The sequence below is a fragment of the Monodon monoceros genome, unplaced genomic scaffold (assembly GCF_005190385.1).
Source record: "Monodon monoceros isolate NGI ecotype Baffin Bay Population unplaced genomic scaffold, NGI_Narwhal_1 Super_Scaffold_21, whole genome shotgun sequence".
Classification (NCBI taxonomy): domain Eukaryota; kingdom Metazoa; phylum Chordata; class Mammalia; order Artiodactyla; family Monodontidae; genus Monodon; species Monodon monoceros.
In genome coordinates this window covers 41348341-41368458 of record NW_021703778.1, presented here as the reverse complement: position 1 = coordinate 41368458, position 20118 = coordinate 41348341, and the positions used below count along the sequence as shown (strand labels likewise).

Here is a 20118-nt window from a genome sequence, read left to right as displayed (position 1 = left end):
CCGCTACAGCTGTATTCTGAGATCCAGTTGTAACCGGATGTGAATTATTCTGGCTAGCAACCCCAAGGATGATAGATGGCCAACCTCTCTCTATAGCCTCCTGCTTACAAAAAAAATGCTTTTCATTCCGCAAACCACATAGTCTATTCCAGGGATCCCATTTTAGATACCAAAACTTAAGTTTGCTTTTTTCCCCTTTGTCAGTATTAAGCAAGGGGGGGGGGGAATTAAACCTCTTTTAGATGCAGTAGCTTTTCAGCTTTTGCCCTTTAAGATGTCACATGTGCCTGTCTGCAGCTAACAATTCTCAGGAAACCTGTCAAAGCAGTTGTTGTCCGGGCAGGTGTGCACAGATATTAATGCTCCTACGTAATGTGGGATTTCTGGGGGTGGATGCATACCTGTGAAGTTATAAAGGTCAACTAGACTATAGTTGAATGTAAAGTTATAAAGGTCCACTTGATGGATGCAAGGGCAAGTCTAGGTCTCCCTCTTTGCCTTCTGGAAGTTACTTATGCTCATATTCTCTCTGTGCCATTTCATTCTTTGGCATTTGCAGAGTTCAGATTCTGGCAAAGATTGATCACATCAGATCAAGGGAAAAAAACACACATGAATAAAAGATCAATAAGCTAATGTGGCCTGTCCATATGGTATATTGAAAAATATCTGAGAAAATGACCTTAAGTGGTTCAGCATTTGAATAAGTTGAATGAGGTTTTAAAAAAAAAATCTTAAGTGCAGTGCGTTTCTCAGCATACCAGGATATTTGTGGAGAATGGTAGGTGGCGCTCATGGCCATGCCCTTGCAGATGGTTTTGCTGGGTGACATAGAAATAGTTATGAGCAAGGGAGATACAGCTAAAGGGATTTTGTATCCTCCTTCCTTTCTGAAACTCAGAAATAGAATGAATTAACTCTTGGTTCTGTGTTCAGTTTCAGTCTAGAAGGCTTGACAGGAGGAGCTGGTATTGGAAACAAGCCATCCTCATCTCTGGAAGTAAACTCTTCGAACACCAAAGAGCTCAGACACCCTTTTAGTGGCGAGGAAAGGGGTGACTCGTTGGTGTCACTTTCAGAAGAGGATCTGGAATCAGGCCAGAGAGAACATAGGATGTTTGATCAGCAGGTAAGGCTGAAATGGGTATCTGTTGCTAATTTGGAAAAAATTAGTTTTATTTCCCTAATATGTCCTCATATTAGGAACAAAGAAGGCAAGATTTATGTTAATATAAGGCTAGGAGCTATGATTACTTACCCACTATATAATATTCTCCGTGTAGCACACAGCAGTTTTTTAGCATTTAATACTAATTAGAGAATGCCATTAATCTGCATAGATTTAAATATTCCAGCAAAGCAAACATTTTGAAATTAGGAGAGTATCCAGGATATTAAATTGAGTTTTTCTTCTTGTCTGAGGACTTCTTTTACCACGCCAGTAGTAAAATGAGTCTTGAAGTGTATTACTTACCATTGTTAAATTTCCCAATTCTCAAAAACATATCCTAAGTTTCTCCTTCCTGGGGAAGAAAAATTCTTTGTCTCATCGCATTGTCTAGGCAACAACTAAGTATTCTCTCTGCTTCCTATCACTGCCAAGCTACTTGAGACAGCGTCTGCACTCCCTGCCTTCTCTTTCTCCCCACCTAATGTCCACCACTATCACGCTCTTGAAATTCCTGTCTTGAAGGGTCCTGGGCTTGCTTTTCCACCAGACCAAGTGACTTTTTCTTAGTTCTCATCTTCTCTTTATCACTTACCATCAGGGAGTTTTTGAGTTGAGAATTTGAATCGTATGCTTTTCTAGCATCCTACCCCACTGAGTCCTTTTTCCTCCTCTTCGGCCGAGGAGACTTTGGATTAACTTCTGGGAGGATTCCGGGATACACATTCAAATGAAACATGTCTAATTAAACAAACAAAAAAGTTAAACACCTGTCTCTGAATAGGTGACTGGCATTTTAGATAGAAATGTAAGGAAACATTTCAAATTAAACAAACAAAAACCTTAACCTGTTCTTTGAATCAGTGACTAAGGTTTTGTGTAGAAATTTAATTTTTTATTACATCCTGCTACATAGCAATGATATGACCAAATATAAATTTGTCACTAGAGGATTACCTTAGTAATGAATGTATCGCTTATGCTCATGTGAAGGCCTAAGAGAATTTAGGCCTAAGGAAAATGCAGTTGAAGGCCTAAAGGAATTTTACCTCCTTTTGGCACCCACCCGTGGCTGCTTGGCCTGATACCTTATAGAAAAAGTTAAGAAAAATAAGAATACAGAGAATATATTCATTGAAGTAAATGGTTTAGATTTATTTAGCCTAATGGTAACAGGAAGAGGGAGGAAAAAAATAGGAAACTGTAATTTGGTGACTACCGAGAGCATCTCTGACAAGTGGAAGGTCTGACAAGTGAAAAAGTTGCATTTTACCTGTATAGAATCCTTTGGAAGTCATTTGTAGGACCACATAAAATACCAAAAATTGTGTGCTTGTGAACAGAATCATAGACTTAGAGCCAATACACCCCTTCCTATTCCGCTCAAGCTTTGGTGTGTGAGAACTTCAAGCCCATTTAAGTGACTTGCCTAAGCCTCATAACTGGCTATTAGCTGAACAGTATTAAACTCAGAATTCCAGACTGTTAGTCTCACTGTTTTTTTCCATGTCTTTGAAGTAGATGACTTTTAATGAGGAAATGAGAACACTTTAATTTTCTTAATATTGTTTATGTAATAACCTTTCCTGAACTGACATTCCTAGGAATTTTAGCTGTGACCCTGTTTTATAGTAAGTGATGTCTTTCTAATGGCCTTTCTGATTGAGTCTGCCTAGCTGAAGTTGTTGACAGTGTAGCACCTTGTGTGCTTAGTCTCCCAGGGGCTCTGCCCACCCATAGTTTTCCATCTTGTGTGTAACCTCAGAGTGGATATTTGAGCTGCTGGTATCACTGATGTGCACAAGTTGCCTGCAGCCAACTTCCTGTTGAAGATCTCTGCCTTTCACTGATGTCATTTTTCAGACCTCACAGTTGTATTCAAAACATAGCAGCTGTTTGCCTCAGACTCCATGGTTACTCATGGAACAAACTCTAAATAATCAGAAGTCTTTGGCGCAATTGAGTTCACCCTGGTAACGGATTTTCATTGCTTCCCTTTCGACATGCACAGATTTCAGCCTACTATGAAGGGAAGAGATTTATGGTAATTAAAGTTAGTTGCCAATTAGAATGGCCTCTCTCAAAGCAAAAGGAGAGGGATCCCATCATCACTGGAAGCATACTAATAAACACTAGTTGACTGTCATGGGTTTTGTTGCAGGAACTTCTGCAGTGGGTTGGATTACATGGCCTTGAAGTGGCTGTGAATTTACTGAGGGAGTTCAGTTGTCAAATTCCAGTCACCCTCATGTTCATGTAGAAGCAGTGTAATCTTAGAAGAGGAAGTGAAAATGATTTAGGCTTCTGTCCAGATGCACAGGCAACTTTGCTTGTGATCTTAAAACACGTTCTATTTGTATCTCTGTTTCCAACTCTTTAAAATAAGAATATTACTGGTATCCTACTGTATCTGTAAGTGATATTTAGATTTTCAAAGAGCAAGAACTATATGTAGTTTTGGTATTTCCAGTGAAATTATTTTTATCTGATTATGCATTCAGTAGATGTTTTATTAAGCACTTACGAAGTTTGAAACGTCATTAGGTATTATGAGGGTTATGGGACAACTGTAAAGGATGGATACTCTCACTATCCCCATTTTGCCGATAAGAACACTAAGGCTCAGAAAAGCTAGGTAGCTTCTCTGAAGTTGAGCAGCTGTTTTGTGGCGGGGGAGACTTCTGACTACAAAGCCTGTGCTCTTATTCCTCTTGTGTACTGCCTTATTTCCCTAGGCTGAGTCAGAATGTAAAATTTGGTGCTTATCTAGAAATATGAGAGCAGATACTCAGAACCTGTTTACTTTTTTTCCTTCACAGACATGTCACAGATCTAAACAACAGGGATTTAATTACTGTACATCAGCTATTTCTTCTCCATTGACAAAATCCATCTCATTAATGACAATCAGCCATCCTGGGTTGGACAGTGAGTATACTACTTTTTTAAATTAAATATATTATATTTTAAACATTTTTCCTCTCTCTCTTTTTTTTTTTCCCCCCACTTTAAGACCCTATGCCATTACCTTACAGCATTTGCCTGCCTGTTCCTCTGAATGAATGGCTCATCATTTACAAGAAAGGTGACACAGAGTTCAGTTTGGGGATCTTCCTCCTTTTACTACATAAAAATCTCCTTTACACATTAAATTCATTGTATTCTTAGGCCTAAACCTGACAAACATTTTTTAAAACTTTCTATTTTGAGATAATTTCCGGTTAAAAATAACTGTTTTTTATTTATAAATAAAAATATTTTAACTATTTATAACTATTTTCTAGTTAAAACTAACTATTTTTTAAAATAGTTGCAAAAACAGTGCAAAGACATAATCACATATTCTTGACCTGGAGCCTCCAAATGTTATCTTAACACTTGTTTTATCCATCTTGCTCCCTGTCTTTATCTCTGTCCTTAAGGATTTTTCTGAAACATTCGAAAGTAAGTTACACATATAATGCTCTTATGTCTCAAAGATATTTTCTTATATTACCACAGTACAATTATCCACATTTTATCCAGTACTAGTTTCCTGAGCTCTTTAAAAATGTCAAGCTCTTGAAGGACAGAGACTGAGATACATTTTTAGTCAGTTAAGTAAATGCCAAAAGGATTACAGCCAAAAATGATTACTGGAGCTGTATGCAGATTCAGGATCCATGACTATAAAAGTTAGTAGAGACGTCGGGCATCCACAGGCACAGAGCGTTTGCAAATTAAAGATGCTCGAAAACATATTTGAATTGGATCCAGATGTTTGCCACAGAAAGGTTTCTTCGGGAAACCCCACTTTTTTTGTTTTATTTTAAAAATAGATTTCTTTTTCATGAGTAGTTGCAGTGTGGGATCTTGATATAAAGATTTAAATTCTCATCAAAGAGAGTATGGTACATTACATTCTTTGCTGAAAGATCACGTATTCAGGAGGCTGAAGCAAAGGGTATAACCCCTCCTGGTATTTCTGGTGTTTCTTCAGCGTCCCCTGATATATAACTCATCTTAAAAGAGTTGAGGACAGGAGTAGCTGCCCTGTATTAATGGGATGTTCTGTCTCCGTTCTTGACTTACTAGAGGCCTCATTTTCGTAATTTCCATGGTGGAGTTAAGGCATAATGGATAATTCTGTTAACTTCGTCCTCATTTTCATATGGTTAGTACTTAAAATACCAGTCTGGCCTGTTGGACTAAAGGTGCCTAATAATGACTTATTCCCCAAGATAACAGGTACAACCTCACAGAACTTGACTGAAATAGCAGTTCCTGTTTTTGTTTGGATCTTGGTTTGGTTTGGTTTGGTCTTGATTTCGCTTTGGGTTAGTGGTTTTGCTGGTATAGAATGAAAATTATTATAACAAAATAGTTTATAGTGGCTTTGAACCCAGAAAACTAGAACTTGATAACCAAAGACAGTCCGTGAGGCGTTTCAGCTCTGCACCCGCTCCTCCCGTGGCCTGGTGAAGGGCCTGCTCCTGCAGCAACAGCTGCCCAGTACCAACAGAATGTGGCCTGGAGAGAGAGCTTTTTCCATTGTTCTGTGACACACTCTCTTGCCTCATACATGAAACACTTCATTATTTTTCCTCCAAAAAACGAGATGGTTTTTGACTGTGCTTTCAGTTGCTAACCAGCACTCTAAATGATGCGGGTCACCCCCAGGAAACACTGTCCTCTAGCGCCAGGAACTCTGGCACATCTCGTTGCTGGGGACTTGTGGCTCAGCTCACTGAGGGGTACTGAGATCAGTAGCTGACTGCTGTCATGAGTAGAGCTTGGAGCAAGAGTCCAACCCTTTCATCAAAGTAGAGTACCCTCATTCTGATTTGTCATGTACATTTCATGCAGATTGGAATGATTAGCCAGCCCCACTTACTTCCCTAAGTTAGCATATACTGTAATTGGAGGGCTCATCAACTCTAATGACAGTATTTCTCCTTAGTCCCTCCCCATATACAATTAATTTTCCCCACTGTATTTTTTTATTCTGCTCTAGAAACATAAATTTTTTGCAGATGTAAAAATTCTGGCTGTTAAACAGAAGGCTAAAACTTGTATCTTGCATGCTGTGCCTTTAAGTCTCAGGGTAACTGGGTAGTTCTGGACTTGCCGCAGACACAAATCTTCATTCCAGATCCCTTAAATACTCTGCATGAGTCATCTTTGGCCATGGTCGTCCTTGCTGAAACTATCATAATTAAAACCTACCCAGTGGTTTTAAAGCCTAAAGTGTGTGGTACACTTAAGATATTTTAACTAATGCTTTATTGTAAGCACACTTAGTGGCTTTGTGACCTTGGGTCCTTGAACTATTAAACAGGGCTAATAATATGATAGGGCTTAAGTTGAATTTATTTAAAGTTCACATTAGCGTGTTTCCTGGCTTAGGATAAGCATTTGTTATCTTTATGGAATGAGTTCACAGTGTACAGGCAGTGCTGGGGTCCGTTTTTCTCTGACCAGAGTCTAAGCAATGATGAAGAAACTAGAACGTGATCCCTCATTTTCTTTAAGTGGCTGTGTCTTATGAGTGTGCTTGTCTAGGGACAAAATACTCCCTAAACTCAGCCTTATCTCACTACTCCCCAGCTATTACTTGTGTTCTAGCTTCTACCTTGAAGGAAATTAGCTGCTTCTCCCACAACCTTTCATAGCTGTTACCATTTGAGCATTTCTGAAAACGTGTGTCCACCGAGCTGTTGTCTGGAATATCCCATCATTGGGTCACTGGCCAGATTAGAAAAACAGAGAAACTCAGCATTGTTCCCAAACTGGAATCTGTTTCAAAAATTCATTGATGTAGAGGACAATACCACATAAAGGCGACAACTAAAATATTTCTGTGTCATTCTCTGGGGTGGAAAGTAGATGGGCGACAGCTGATTTAGGAACAGTAATGGGCAGGAAAGCTGTCCTAGCCCATGTCTTCGATTTGCTGTCTTGGTGGGGGCAACATGACAGAGGCATCTTGCCGGCTCATCTTTTTAGGGAATCAGAATAACACTGATGCTGTGTGTGTCGTGTGGGAAAATGCCGGGGAGGACTGCCCTCAGAGGAACCGCTCCAGGAAGTGTGTTCCCAACATAGGGTTGAGTGGAGACTTACAGCTTGCCAGGAGACTCAGATGTTTTCTCAGTAGAGCTTAAAAACAAACTTTATTTTTGCAGATATGGAATAATTCAGTTATTACAGACAATCCCTTAACAAGACTATATTTTTTAACTTTTCACTGCTTGCACCCAGAAGATGCTTAGAAACAGTAAACTATTTGGTTGTATCCCTGCTAAGCATATTAGTGGTGGTAATATTAAAAAGAGAATGACACCCATTAGACAATTTAACCTCCTGGGCTTCTTAATGAGATTTCATTTTGCCCTTCATTTTTCAGGGTTTGTTATCACAAAGAACGGTGTTCACAAATGGCACTTGTCCTTGGAATCATTCTCAGACCTTCACTCATGGTGTGTGAATTGACCAAGTTCCTTATGCATGTTTTGATGGCAACACTAGCTTGTAATTGTATAGCTTGCATTAGACTACGAAAGCTAAGTGGGTCTTAAGAACTTGAAGTGTGGCATTTACATATATAAAATGCACCAGATCTTCAAAGCTAAATGATCCATGTGACCAAAGATCAGGGTGGACGTATAGAAAGTTAGGCATCGATGCTAATGAGGATATTTTATCTTTACTTTCTGTGCTTAGTTTCTCTCTCTAAGTGGACAGTGGGATGAGACTTTATTGGAATACATTTATTTTCTTAGGGTAGTTCTGTTTGGAGAAGATAATAACATTTGACAAATTTGTCAGAACAAAAATTAAGTCAGGCAAATAGACTTTTTATATTGGTCTTTTTGATTATATTGCAAGGCTGGAATATATATGTAGTCATTAAAGTTGAGTATGTTATAAAATTGAATCCCTGTGTTAATAGAACATATTCTTTCCATATATGTTGAAGATACTCCTTATTCATACAAGTAGGTTTCTCTTTATGATCCATGATCGTGTGACAAAAGAAGGGGATACTCCTAGATTTGGGGTAATAAGAGAGCTCATTTTCATCTCCTAAATTTACTTTACATTTGGAAATACTTTAGAACACACATTAAAATGGTATCTTACTTTTGTACTCGACCGTCGCTGCCTAAAAAGCCAGTGTACATGAATTTGTGCCAGGTGATCTCTGTTACGAGCAGTGGCTGCACCCTGCAGTCTGTCATCACTTAGCATTTATCTGGGGTGTGGAGTGGCTTTTGTGTTGGGTAGATACAGGGCTTTTTCCTTCATTTTATTTAGGTTATTGAGCTTCTAGAAAGCCTGACAAAAGGAAATTCATTTATTAATTTGTTTATTTATTCAATAAATATTTGAGTACCTACTCTTTGCTAGGCACCAGGCTGGACAGTGGAAGGAGAGGGATGAACTTCCAGACACGGTTCCTTTTCTCACCACACTTAAGCTGATGGACATGAGAACAGTTGAGTGTAACAGAAGATGATAAATGCAGCAACTGAAAGCAACGTTGGGTGTTTAGGAGCCTCCGACTTGAGACACCAGAGAAGGCTTGCTGGGGAGAAGTGATACCAGAGTCGAGACCAAGAGGAGTCTAGGAATTCGCTGGGTGAACTAGTACGTGGAAAGCTAGACTGAGGAATTTGGGCTTCTTGTCTGAGGGCAATGGAGCAATTTAAGTAGATTAAATTGATTAATTAATTGATTCAAACACTTCAGAGAGACCACACTGAAGAAAGTGTTGGGGAGGAGAGGCTGGTAGATCAGTAGAAGGCTATTGCAGGATTCTGGTGAGAGTAGATGGTGGCCTGAACCAGGCTGTAGAGCACTGGCAGTAGGGGAAAAGTTGATGTTCAGAGAATTCTAGAAGGCAAAATCAAAAGGACTGAGTGACGTGATAAGAGGATTCAAGGATGGTACCCAGGTTTGTGTTCTGGATAATTAGTTAGATGTTAGGTACCACTCACCAAAGGAAGGAATAAAGGAGGAGGAACAGGTCAGGAGGAAGGGGGTAAGTTGATATATGCACTTGTTCAGTTTGAGCTGCTGTGGGATATCCCCCCACAGGTGGGCAGTGAGATGAATGAGGCTTGAATTCAAAGGAGAGACCTGGCTTGAAAATAGAAAGTTGTGGAGTCACCACTATATCACATGCAGATTGTACTCGAAGGGGAGACAGTGAATGAGGGGGTTTGGGGTGAGGGGGAAGAGAGCCAAGTACGGGATCCTGAGGGACACCACCACTCCAGGCGTTTCCTTACTTTGAAGGAAAAAAAACTCCAGCTGTAAATGATGACTGTGAAAAGTAATATACTTCGTGTTTTCATAATCTAACAAGTACGTATTTGTTGGATGAATTTTCTTAAGCTGCTTTAGAATTCTGCCATATTCAGAAATAAAGATGAAAATGTGAGTACATTACGTTGTCCACCTAGACAGCCTCTCCTGGAATCATCCAGGCCAGTGACATTATTCTCGGCACTGTGGGTCTGAGGTGCCTTTCACTCTGTTCTGGTATGATCTGCGTGCTCTAACGTCTTCTGTCCACCCACTCCTCAGCCCAGCAGCAGATGCAGCCAACAAGGCGGATCTCCTTCTCCGTCAGCATCTCTCCGCTCCTCCTTAAGTCTAAAACTCTCTTTTCTCTTGGCTCTTCTTACTCCAGTTGTGAGGAGGAAGAGTTGCATAGTAAGTAAGCAACTTTGGGGTCCAATGGCTGTTCTCCAGTGTCTGACCAGTGCTGAAAATGCAGTAGGCTTGGTACTAAGAAATTTGGGGACTTTTCTCCCCTTGCATGTCATCATTTCTAAATCATTCGTCTTCATGCTTTGCTTTGAAAATTAATTTGGATAAAACAACAAAGTTTTTGTCGCCTCTGTACTACCAGTGCTGACAGAACTAGTGACCTGATTCCAGGGCCTGAGACACCCTCTCAGAACAGAGATACCTTCAAAGGCATAAGGGCTTCCCATCCCACCTTGTACCTTTTGTAATGCTGAGTAGTAATTTCACAAAACTTTCCATTTGATCATGTAAATTTCATTTTCATTATTTTGCTCTTTTTGTCTCATGGGACAGATACCTAGATGTCCACTTGTGACACTTAAAAACTAATGTTAAACTTTTTTCTTCTCACCTTTCAGACCATTTCTTTTTTTTTTTTTTTTTTTTAATTTTGTCAGTTTTTTGTTTGTTTTTGGAGTTTTCTTGGCCATGCTGCACAGCTTGTGGGATCTCAGTTCCCCAACCAGGGATTGAACCCAGGCCATGGCAGTGAAAGCCTGGAATCCTAACCACTGGGCCACCAGGGAACTCCCCCAGGCCATTTATTTAAGAATACCTTTTCTTTGAGATTAAACCACATGGATTATTGGGTGGAAGTTAGATATTTGTTTCCCTACCTTTTCTCCTTTTGAACTTTTATTTTTCAATCCTTTTACTACACTGTAGGTTTCAGATTATTATATTGTTACTTGATAATAACCTAGTTTAAAAACTTTATAAGGTATCAGTTTTAGTAAGTTTGGAGAGGAAATGAATCCCCCCCACCCCCATGAAAATCACTGTTCTCAATTGTGCAGGATTTCTAGATGATTCCAGGATTGCTATTTTTAATGGAAAAACTACTTCTAATATAAAGTTAAATAATAAATTATTTTCATTTCATATAACTCATATGAGTCTCAGGCAATTACAATATCCATATGATTAAGCATCCTAATTCCCTACCACTTGGTGATCCTAAGTTTTAGCAATATTTAAATAATTATTTAAATATTAAAATTTAATATTTAAGCAATATCAAGCTCAGGGTGACAATTTTGCATTGTTCTTAAAGGAAAGTGACTTATGCACAAATGAAAGTCTTATATGTTCAATATTTTCTCACAATTAAAAGGCATTTGGTTTAGGCACACAAGATATTCAGTCTATACCAGTTGTCATAGGAGGGAAGTTGTGAAAATCCGTCTGCAACTTTGAGTGTTCAGAAATTCTCAAAGCTGTTTCATCTCAAAGTATTTGTAATATGCTGGGAAATAGGTCAGCACGGCAAAAAAAAAAAAACAACTAAGGTCCCAGTAGTATTTCTTCTACCACTAGTAAAATTATGACTGGTTATTCAGTAAATCAGCACTGGTTACTCAGTTAGTCCAACCTGATGTAATCATAAAAGTATAGAAGCTTGAAGAAACCTTTGAATCAAATATCCAGCATTCCTCAGAATGTGTTCCTTAAACTCAAAAATACAATGAGAATTATGGGGAAGGGGGAAAAGGAAGAAAAAGAAAGGGCTGGTTCCAGGCCGTATAAATTTAGGAAACTGGTTTAAGCAGGTTTCAAAGGCTAATGTGTATATTGTGAATTTCCAAGGCAGCATTCAGTATGCGGTGTTTCCCAGACTTACTAACCTAGGTAACTACAGTATGTTCATGATGATGCGTAACATCTCATGAGACGAGTGTTCCAAGGAACATACTTTAAAAAATATTGACTGTGTCCATCCAGTAGTTCCAGTCCTGGAATGTTGTTATATTAGGTCTGCAGGTTATTTCATGCCTTTTAAAAAAAAAGGTCTAGTTGAAATATGCTATTTACGTGCAACAGTACTTCATAGGCTAACTTCAATGACAGATTTCTACCATCATATCATGGAAGTAACATTGGTTATATCATATTCTTAGATGCCCTGAAAAGTTGATGACACTTTAGGAATTTCAGGGGCATTGATTTTAGAAACATTGGTGGATTAATCACTGTTTTCAGAACCACATCTCAGAGGTCATAGTAAATGAATTAAAATACCTTTCAGCAGCCAAAAAGTTGGAAATCCTTATAGGAGTCATAGATTCTCCCAGTATTCAAATCACGTATTTGTTTTTAGTTTATTTGACAGAGACCTTCTGGGAGCTTATTCTTGGCCATGCTCTCTGCTGGTTGGTGTTTTTCTTTATGGGTTTTATTTTTACTTTGTTCATATCACTAGGGTGGTAACTTACTAGGTAATTGATAAAGTGTACAACAGAATCCTGGCAGCCTGAGAGAATTTAATGCTGTTTATATCATTCAGGGCTCCTTGAGTGGAAAAATTTTTAAAGCCCCCAAATCTAAACCATACTCTTGATTTTTGTTTAAGTAAATTAAGGCATTCTGATGTTAAAATGCTGATGGTTTCACACCTAGATCATGCAGAGCTGGAAGATAGATCCCAGATCTTACTCTTCATCTTTCTCTTTCTTCTGGCTACTGTTACCATGCATTATAACTGAAATAGAAGAAGAACCCCAAATACGTAAAAGGAAAAACTATAGAAGGCAATCTTTTGAAGACTTAGAATTCATTTTTAAGTTTCTCATGCATTATTTCCACCTGTTGGCTGTATGTTAGTAATAACTTCAACTTTGCATTTCTATTCAGAATCTGGAACAATTTGGAGTTTTTAAGAGTTCCAAATGCTGGTAATCTGGTAGTGGAACATTTTCAAATCTCTATCAAATTAAAGTTTTACTCACAGTAACCTCAAGGAGAAAGGGTGTGTTTTGTCCACATTATAACAGTAGTTATACAGAGCAACCTTTGTCTACCTGGAATCATACACCGAAAGTGTTTCTATACCTGATCTCCTAAAACCTTGGAAACCATTAATCATTGTGTGATTGCGGCCTTTCTCTCATCTAAGTCCTAAAGTAGCTCAACCTTGATTAACATGTCGTAGGTAAAATAATGGTATTGTTCCTTCTGTATTTGTTCTACTTATTGTCCTATCTGACTTAGCCTTAGATTTAATGACCCATTTTAGTTTACAGTCTGATAGTTGTGGAAGGAGGAAAAATGTATCTGGCCTACTCATTTGATCAGTATCAACCTGGAAAGAACCTTAGCATCTGTTTTATCTTCTTTATTTCATAGATGAAGAAATGAAATCCAGAGATCTCACCCCAAATTAGTGGCAGGGCCTAGACCTTATAGGCTAGCTCTGATGCTCTTTCCTGTTCACTAATCCATTTCTAGGAATGCTTAAGAAAATATCAGACCTATATTAGCTAGATTTTTAGCATAGAAATATATGACAGCAAAATTAACAGCATACAGGATGACATTTAATTTCCTTTTGTATATTTCTCCCCTGACATCATCTCAGAAAGATGGCCTATGGACTCTGTACCTTCACGAGAACAGGAATTAAACGTGCATTTGAGTTTTTTTTTTTTTTTAAGTTGATTTGGGGTTTGTTTGGTTACTTGAATCCTGGATTAAAATTTTTTTCCACATGGGAAATTCACTCCCCACTGCTGCCAATTTTCCAATTCTGATTTGAGGGTTTCATTTTTAATTTTCCCTCTTCCAAACCCTCATGAGGAGAAGGCATCCCACACTGGCTTTCAAAGGCTATTTTTGCTTTATCTGTGTCAGTCGTAAAAACGTTAAACATTTTATCTGTTATCCAGGTAAAATCCTTTTGTTCTAACTTTTATTCTACCGTTCCTGTTTTCTAGATTCACGGCCCTTCCACAGCACCAATGCTAATCTGACTGAGAGGTACTATATATTTATTTTGTTACTCCTTTTCCCAAGATGAAATAAAGGAAATCCGAAATGTCTTACGGCATTTAGGCAAACTAAGTTAATTGAGCTCATTGGAATCTTACTTCCTTGACTGATAAATTTGGAATAATGGTTAGAAATGTTTTTTTAATGAAGGCTATATCCTTTTTAATTAACGTCTTGAATAGTTTTCCACCTTTATTCTTTACACCATCTGAATAATAAAGATTATTGTTTGCATTTATTCACATAAGGATACACTTATATTTAGCTTTATGAACTTTGCACTCTTTGCTTATGGGAATTTATAATTCCTAAGTCTTAAGAACATTTTGTTGCATAATTTGTGTGTGTGTGTTTGTGTTAATGCAGTATTGCTGCCTTCTTAGCCATTTTAAGCTTTAAAGCTATTTTCTTTTGTATACATTGATATGGTACACACCTCTGTCCAAATAAGTGAATTGGTTCTTTACTTGACAGCAGGCAAAAGATTGCTATTTTGACTCATTGTTTATTTTTGTATTCCTCTTTTCAAGCTTATGAGATTAAATATTCTAATCTAAGCATAAATGGGGTTCTGACTGTTACCCCACAGTGTTTTTTAAGTCGCCTTCCTTTTCACAAAGGCGTCAGCTGTGACTCAGTGATCCAGAACTCTCTCAATATGAGTGCTCTTCTTTGCACTTCTGTCATAGTTTACCTATTCTTCGTTCTTTCTAGAGTGGTGATTTTCACACCATTTCCCCTTTATCTTAGTAACAGACTGCCTTATACTGTAAACAATATTTTATATATAAATAGACTTTAGCTACTGACTAGGGCCCTTGTGGTTCTGCCTGTCTGCCCTCTCACAGAGGCCCTTGAGGCAAACACTACTTTCTATGGAAAACTTCTAATATAACTGTTCGAGAACACCTAGGAAAAGTAGTTTGAATATTTCTATATAATAGATTATGTATACAACTGTACATAATTGTATATGTATACAAATTATTATGTGTACAAGGGCCCAGCATTCTTTGAGGAAATCAACCTTTGTGAATTTCCTAGGGTCCAGACATGCCCATCATGGGTGAACTTAGAATACAGGTGTCCTAAACAAGTAGGTCAGTGCATCTGGATCTCTGTGAAACTCCTAGAATGGATCTTTCTACACTATGTGTCAGTTTGGCCTACTGTTTTGCCTGCCTAAAATTGTGCATAGCTGAATTCACGTATTGATTGTCCAGTGTGCCAGAGGACTGAAAAAGAGGTGTGATCTCTGCTGTTAGGGAACTTGGATATCCATTCAGTCATAAAAATTCCTTGGTTTGCATCACATATACGGGTTTCTTTCCAAACACGTATTTAATGCAAAGAAGTTTATAAATGGGTGCTTAGATTTTAAAATTTCAGATAAAATAATTAATGAATAATTGATCTTTAGACTCTATCATCAGATCACAAAAACCCATTAGTAAAACACTAATAAGTGATACAAGAAAACTTAGCCAAGCTTTGACATTAGAACATGGGCATTCTGGCGTGCTCTGTTCTCAGATAGATATTATTGTATAAAACCATTCAGCAGCCTCTGTCCACCTCTTATTCCTTTTCCCATTTTCATGTGAGTATATAAGTTGGCTGTGACTTGTAGCTAAAATTAATACATGACGATGGTTACAAAGAATTATATGTAGAGCGTTGTAATTTTAAAAACTCAACTTCTGTAATCTTTTTAAAAACTCTTATTTTTTCTATTTAGTATAACAGAAGAGAACTTTAATTTCCTGCCACAAAGCCCCTCCAAGAAAGACTTTGAAGGGAAGAGTGGAACAAAAGTCAGTCGTACGTTCAGCTACATCAAGAATAAAATGTCCAGCAGTAAGAAGAGCAGGGTAAGTACTCTCGTGGGCGCTTCTGTGTGGCCACCTCAGCAGGCCCTCAGTAGGCTCCAGGCACAACCTGCACACACCAGGAAACTAATTAAATGATGGGGACAGGTGGAAATAAGTTCAGAGATGCTGGCTCAAATAGCCTAATATTTGAAGAAGACTAACAGCAAGGAAAATAACAATAAGAGGTGATACCACCAATTGAGTTTTTACTATAGGCTAAGAACTTTCCATATAGAATCTCATTTAATCCTTTCTACAACCGTGTATGGTAGATATTATCTCCCTTTTCTAGGAGTAAGGTACCTTATCTGGGAAAAATAAGGAAATAAAAATTACCTGTAATAATCCCACGTAGAGATAACTATTCTTCTAATATTTTTTTCATGTGTTTTTAGAAAGAAAGGGGTAAAGAAAAGGCATTAACTTTCTTATACCAATTCCTGGAGCTAAACCAAAAGATTCCATTTCAAATTAGTGGGGAAAAACTTTCTGCCTCACACTCCCCTACACTCTATTCACCCACCCAAACTCCAGCAAAGTAAGAAGAAAAAAAAAAAAGGGAAATCAGTTACGGAGTTCTTGCACAGGAATCACTATGTGTGTGTGTGTTAGACACATATACACAGGTACGTACGTACTGAGAAGTGTGGGAATAAACAAGCACTGGACGCCAAGGGTATCGTTGTAAAAGTGCATGCACCACGCCACCCACACCCCCGCCACCAGCGCAAACGCAGACAAGCTTCTTAGGTAAGTGGGCTGGTAGAAGTAGAGCCAATGTACTTTACTGAGTTTTGTAAATAAGATCTCTTTCTTTTAGCAGATACTAGATTTGGTCATCACTCAGATAAATTTTTCCACAAAACCTGCCACCAGAATTGTGTTTTCTCTTCATTTCTCCTGCCCAAATGCAGAATGGACAGAAAGTGGGCAAAATGGAAAAGATGCAAAGAGTCTAGCAAATCGTGAACTATTATTTTACAAATAAATAGTGTAAAATGTAGAAATGATACTTAATCTTGGAATAATAAATTCAGAATTTTCTAGGGGAAAAAAGAGTCTTGCTGATCGTTTCTAGAATAGTCACATATTTAAGCGTTAACTTCATGCTTAGCCTTGTGTTTTTTTGGTGTTTTTTTTTTTTTTTTTTTTCCGGTACGTGGGCCTCTCACTGTTGTGGCCTCTCCCATTGCGGAGCACAGGCTCCGGACGCGCAGGCTCGGCGGCCATGGCTCATGGGCCCAGCCGCTCCGCGGCATGTGGGATCTTCCCGGACCGGGGCACGAACCTGCGTCCCCTGCATCGGCAGCCGGACTCTCAACCACTGCGCCACCAGGGAAGCCCAGCCTTGTTTTATAATTCAAAAAAATTAAGGTTAAAGCGGGCAGAATGCTTATCATTATTCTACATATGGCAGCAAGGCTTAAAATAGAACCATATCTGTCTTACTTATCACTGCTCGCTTGGACACTGGTTGGCATCAACAAAAGAAAATCTCCTTGAAAGTTCAGTATAATTTGGCCAAATATTATTGAGTGGCTTCTGTAATCAGCATTCTGCTGGGTACTAACAAGCACCCGGAAGGACCAAAGCCACATAGTCTTTACCTTGTAAATTTTTATGATCTGTTTGGATGATTTCAAATGTTGCTGTTGTTTTTTATCTTGTTTTTAAAATGTGGACTCTTTTCTTCAAACAAACTTTTTAATTGGAAGACCAGTATAAAGTGGAGATCCCCCTTTCCATCCACCGCCTAGTACCACTGACTTAAGGGCAGAGCAGTGAATACACCACTGATCGCATTGACGAGGTAATACAAACAGACAAGAATGAAATGATGTAAGACTGAATTTAGAAACTGGGACCTGACCTTTAAAAAAGTCTCGCACCAGCCTCCTTATTTTACAGACTGAAGCGCAGAGAAGTATGCTTCAGGTAACAGACTAGATCATACCTTGTGATCTGACTTGTAGCAAGTAGAACTCTTCATTTCATGTTCACTCTTCAACAAGAGTGAACTGTTACTGCACAGTATCTTTTTCCTTTAACTTTTTTCATAACCTCAAAGGACTGGAGTTTGCTAGTACGGGGATGAAGAGAAGGGGCAGGAGAAAAGAAGGCAATTTGTGTACAAGTGCAGCCTGTCGTCAGTGGCAAGACGGCATCAGTTGACCTGTCACCTCCCATCTTCTCCTTTGTCAAAGTGACAGCACTCTTTTGCAGTGAGGCTGCTTCCTCTTTCAGGCTCTTGGCTTCAAGGTTTGATCTCTGGGGGCTTGCTATCTCTAGTGGTGGAAATTCACAAAAAGTTACAAACCTGTAACCCTGGATTGCAATTCTTTTCACATTATCAGGGGTTTAGGTGCCCCAGTAGCCAAATATATTAAGAAGCTTAAGAGTCATCTTTGATCATTGTTACTAGCTCACTTTAAATAAGGTTGTTTTATCCCCCCATAGGACAGCTCAGCTTTTGTCAACGTACCAAAGATAGTAAGAAATAGGGGAAATGGTGAAGTAATATATTTTATGTTAAAATTAAATACCTTGTCTTTATTTGCCATTGTACCCACAGGAGAGCTTTACCATTCAGAAGTATTTTATTCTCTAAAGGATAACACAAAAATAAGTGAATAATTTCTTGTTTTGATGATGCTAGCTCTACTCTTTAACTGTTGAATAATGTTAGTTCTCCATAATGCTTAAAAAATTGAAGATGCTACTATAAATGTTAGCACTGGTTTTTATGTTAATTAGTATAAGCACTCTGTTGTATATATAATATACTATGTATAACATAGTATACACTATATATATTATACATATATTCTCATACCGGTAGCCAGTATATGAGAAATTTGGGGGAAATTGAGTACTCATCCTTTATATGTCCTTTTAAGAATTCTCATTAACTGGCACGAGTTATTAGGTAAATATTTGAATCTTTTTTTGAAAGAGGGAGAACCTAAACAGGAAGTATAACAGGAAGACTGGCAGTTTCTGCTTTTGTTTTTTAGTATCTTTAAGAGGTAGTACTGTTTCCTGCTAAGTAAGTTTATTTGCTGCAGAGTATTTAAACACTAATATGCATAATGTCCGCATTCACAGAGGGAGTGGGGTGACCCTCTTTAAACCATCCTGTCACACTGGTTTTCTTTTTTCTAAGCTTTCCTCTTTGCAAACAACAGGGAGACAGGGATGTTTGAGACAAATTCTTAATCTGACTTGAAGCAGGCATTTTCGGATGTAAGGATCAGACTCATGCACAGCTGTTAATGTACTCCATGACTTCGTAACAAGACATTCAGCTTCAACTCCCAGTTCCTGTGGTGTGTCTAAAAAAGAACTAAACCCCTCCGCCTTTCAAAGGTGCCGACTAGGGTAGAGTTGTGTTTGCAGAGGCTTAAATCAGCATTAGATACCATTATCTCTCTCCTTCCTTCTTTGATTAAAGACCTGCAGTGTGACAGTTGCTTAATCACAGCATGCTCCACAGTTTTCCAGAAAGTTCTCTGATTTTTTTTTTTATTATAATTACTTGTCTCAAGTGGTAGGTTTAGAAAAACGAAAATATCACTTTCCCTCATAGTATCCTAGTATAGTTGTTACCTGCAGTTTTCTCTTTAAATATTGTTAGTTTCTATTTCCCCAGCACACAGGTTTAAAAAGCATTTTGGCAGGTGTTAAGGAAAAGTCAAACTTGAGGAAACTACCAATCACCGCCTTACCCACAGGCACGACTTCACTAAAAAAAGTTTTCTTTGTAAATGTATTGCTTTTTATAAAATGAGCACATCTAATTAAACAGATGTGTTCCTTAACTTCTGGTGTTAAAAAATCGGCCTCAGTCTTGCCAGAGTTCCCATCTTGGAACTTAAGTACTGTCCACACACACTGTGTTAGGGGGAATTTGTTCTCGTTCGTGTCCTGTGTTCTTTGTAACTAGGGTGGTTGGCTGTACTGGCAGCGTGCAAATAGTTAAGCTTGTCTTAAGGAAACAAACAGCCTCAGCCCTCCCTCCTTCCCTTTCTCAACCAGTCCGTGGCTTCCTCTTACCGTTTCTCTAATGGTTGCTCTGATGGCAGCTCGAAGCTGCTGGGCTGTGCCCCGCCGGCATGAGCCCCTCCTTCCGTGAGAACACATTTCCTGGCATGGGGATCGAATCATGTCGGTAAAATGGGGTCGGTTTCATGAAGCACCCCTTATAACAGTGAGATTCATAGGACCAAAACATGGGGAGGTAAGCGCCTGACTTCTTTAAAGCACTAACCTAATAAATACAGAAAGAGACAGTGGAGTTTATTGTTTTTTGTTGTTTTTATCCCTGGAGGAGCTAGTTTGGATTGTTGCAAAGGATGAGGAAATAATTTATTATCTATTCAGATTCGAAGAGCATTGCAAGGCTTGAGAGAGTTGCCATAGAAGGTTTTGTTTTTCTTTTTTTTTTTTTAAAGGTAGAAATGAGGTTTTTTTTCTTTAAATTTATTTATTTTTTGGCTACGTTGGGCCTTTGTTGCTGCA

The 20118-nt window shown here is 38.5% G+C and overlaps 1 protein-coding gene across 7 annotated transcripts in view; it reads left to right on the top strand.

Annotated features, from left to right (window-relative positions):
- AKAP13 (A-kinase anchoring protein 13) overlaps positions 1-20118 on the top strand; it is a 338024-nt gene that overhangs the window by 269470 nt on the left and 48436 nt on the right. For all 7 annotated transcript variants that reach the window (XM_029238790.1, XM_029238789.1, XM_029238788.1 and 4 more), the window contains 4 exons: positions 937-1129; positions 3988-4096; positions 13675-13717; positions 15468-15600. In XM_029238790.1, the coding sequence (XP_029094623.1) occupies positions 937-1129; positions 3988-4096; positions 13675-13717; positions 15468-15600 (478 nt within the window). The remainder of the gene's footprint in view (positions 1-936; positions 1130-3987; positions 4097-13674; positions 13718-15467; positions 15601-20118) is intronic.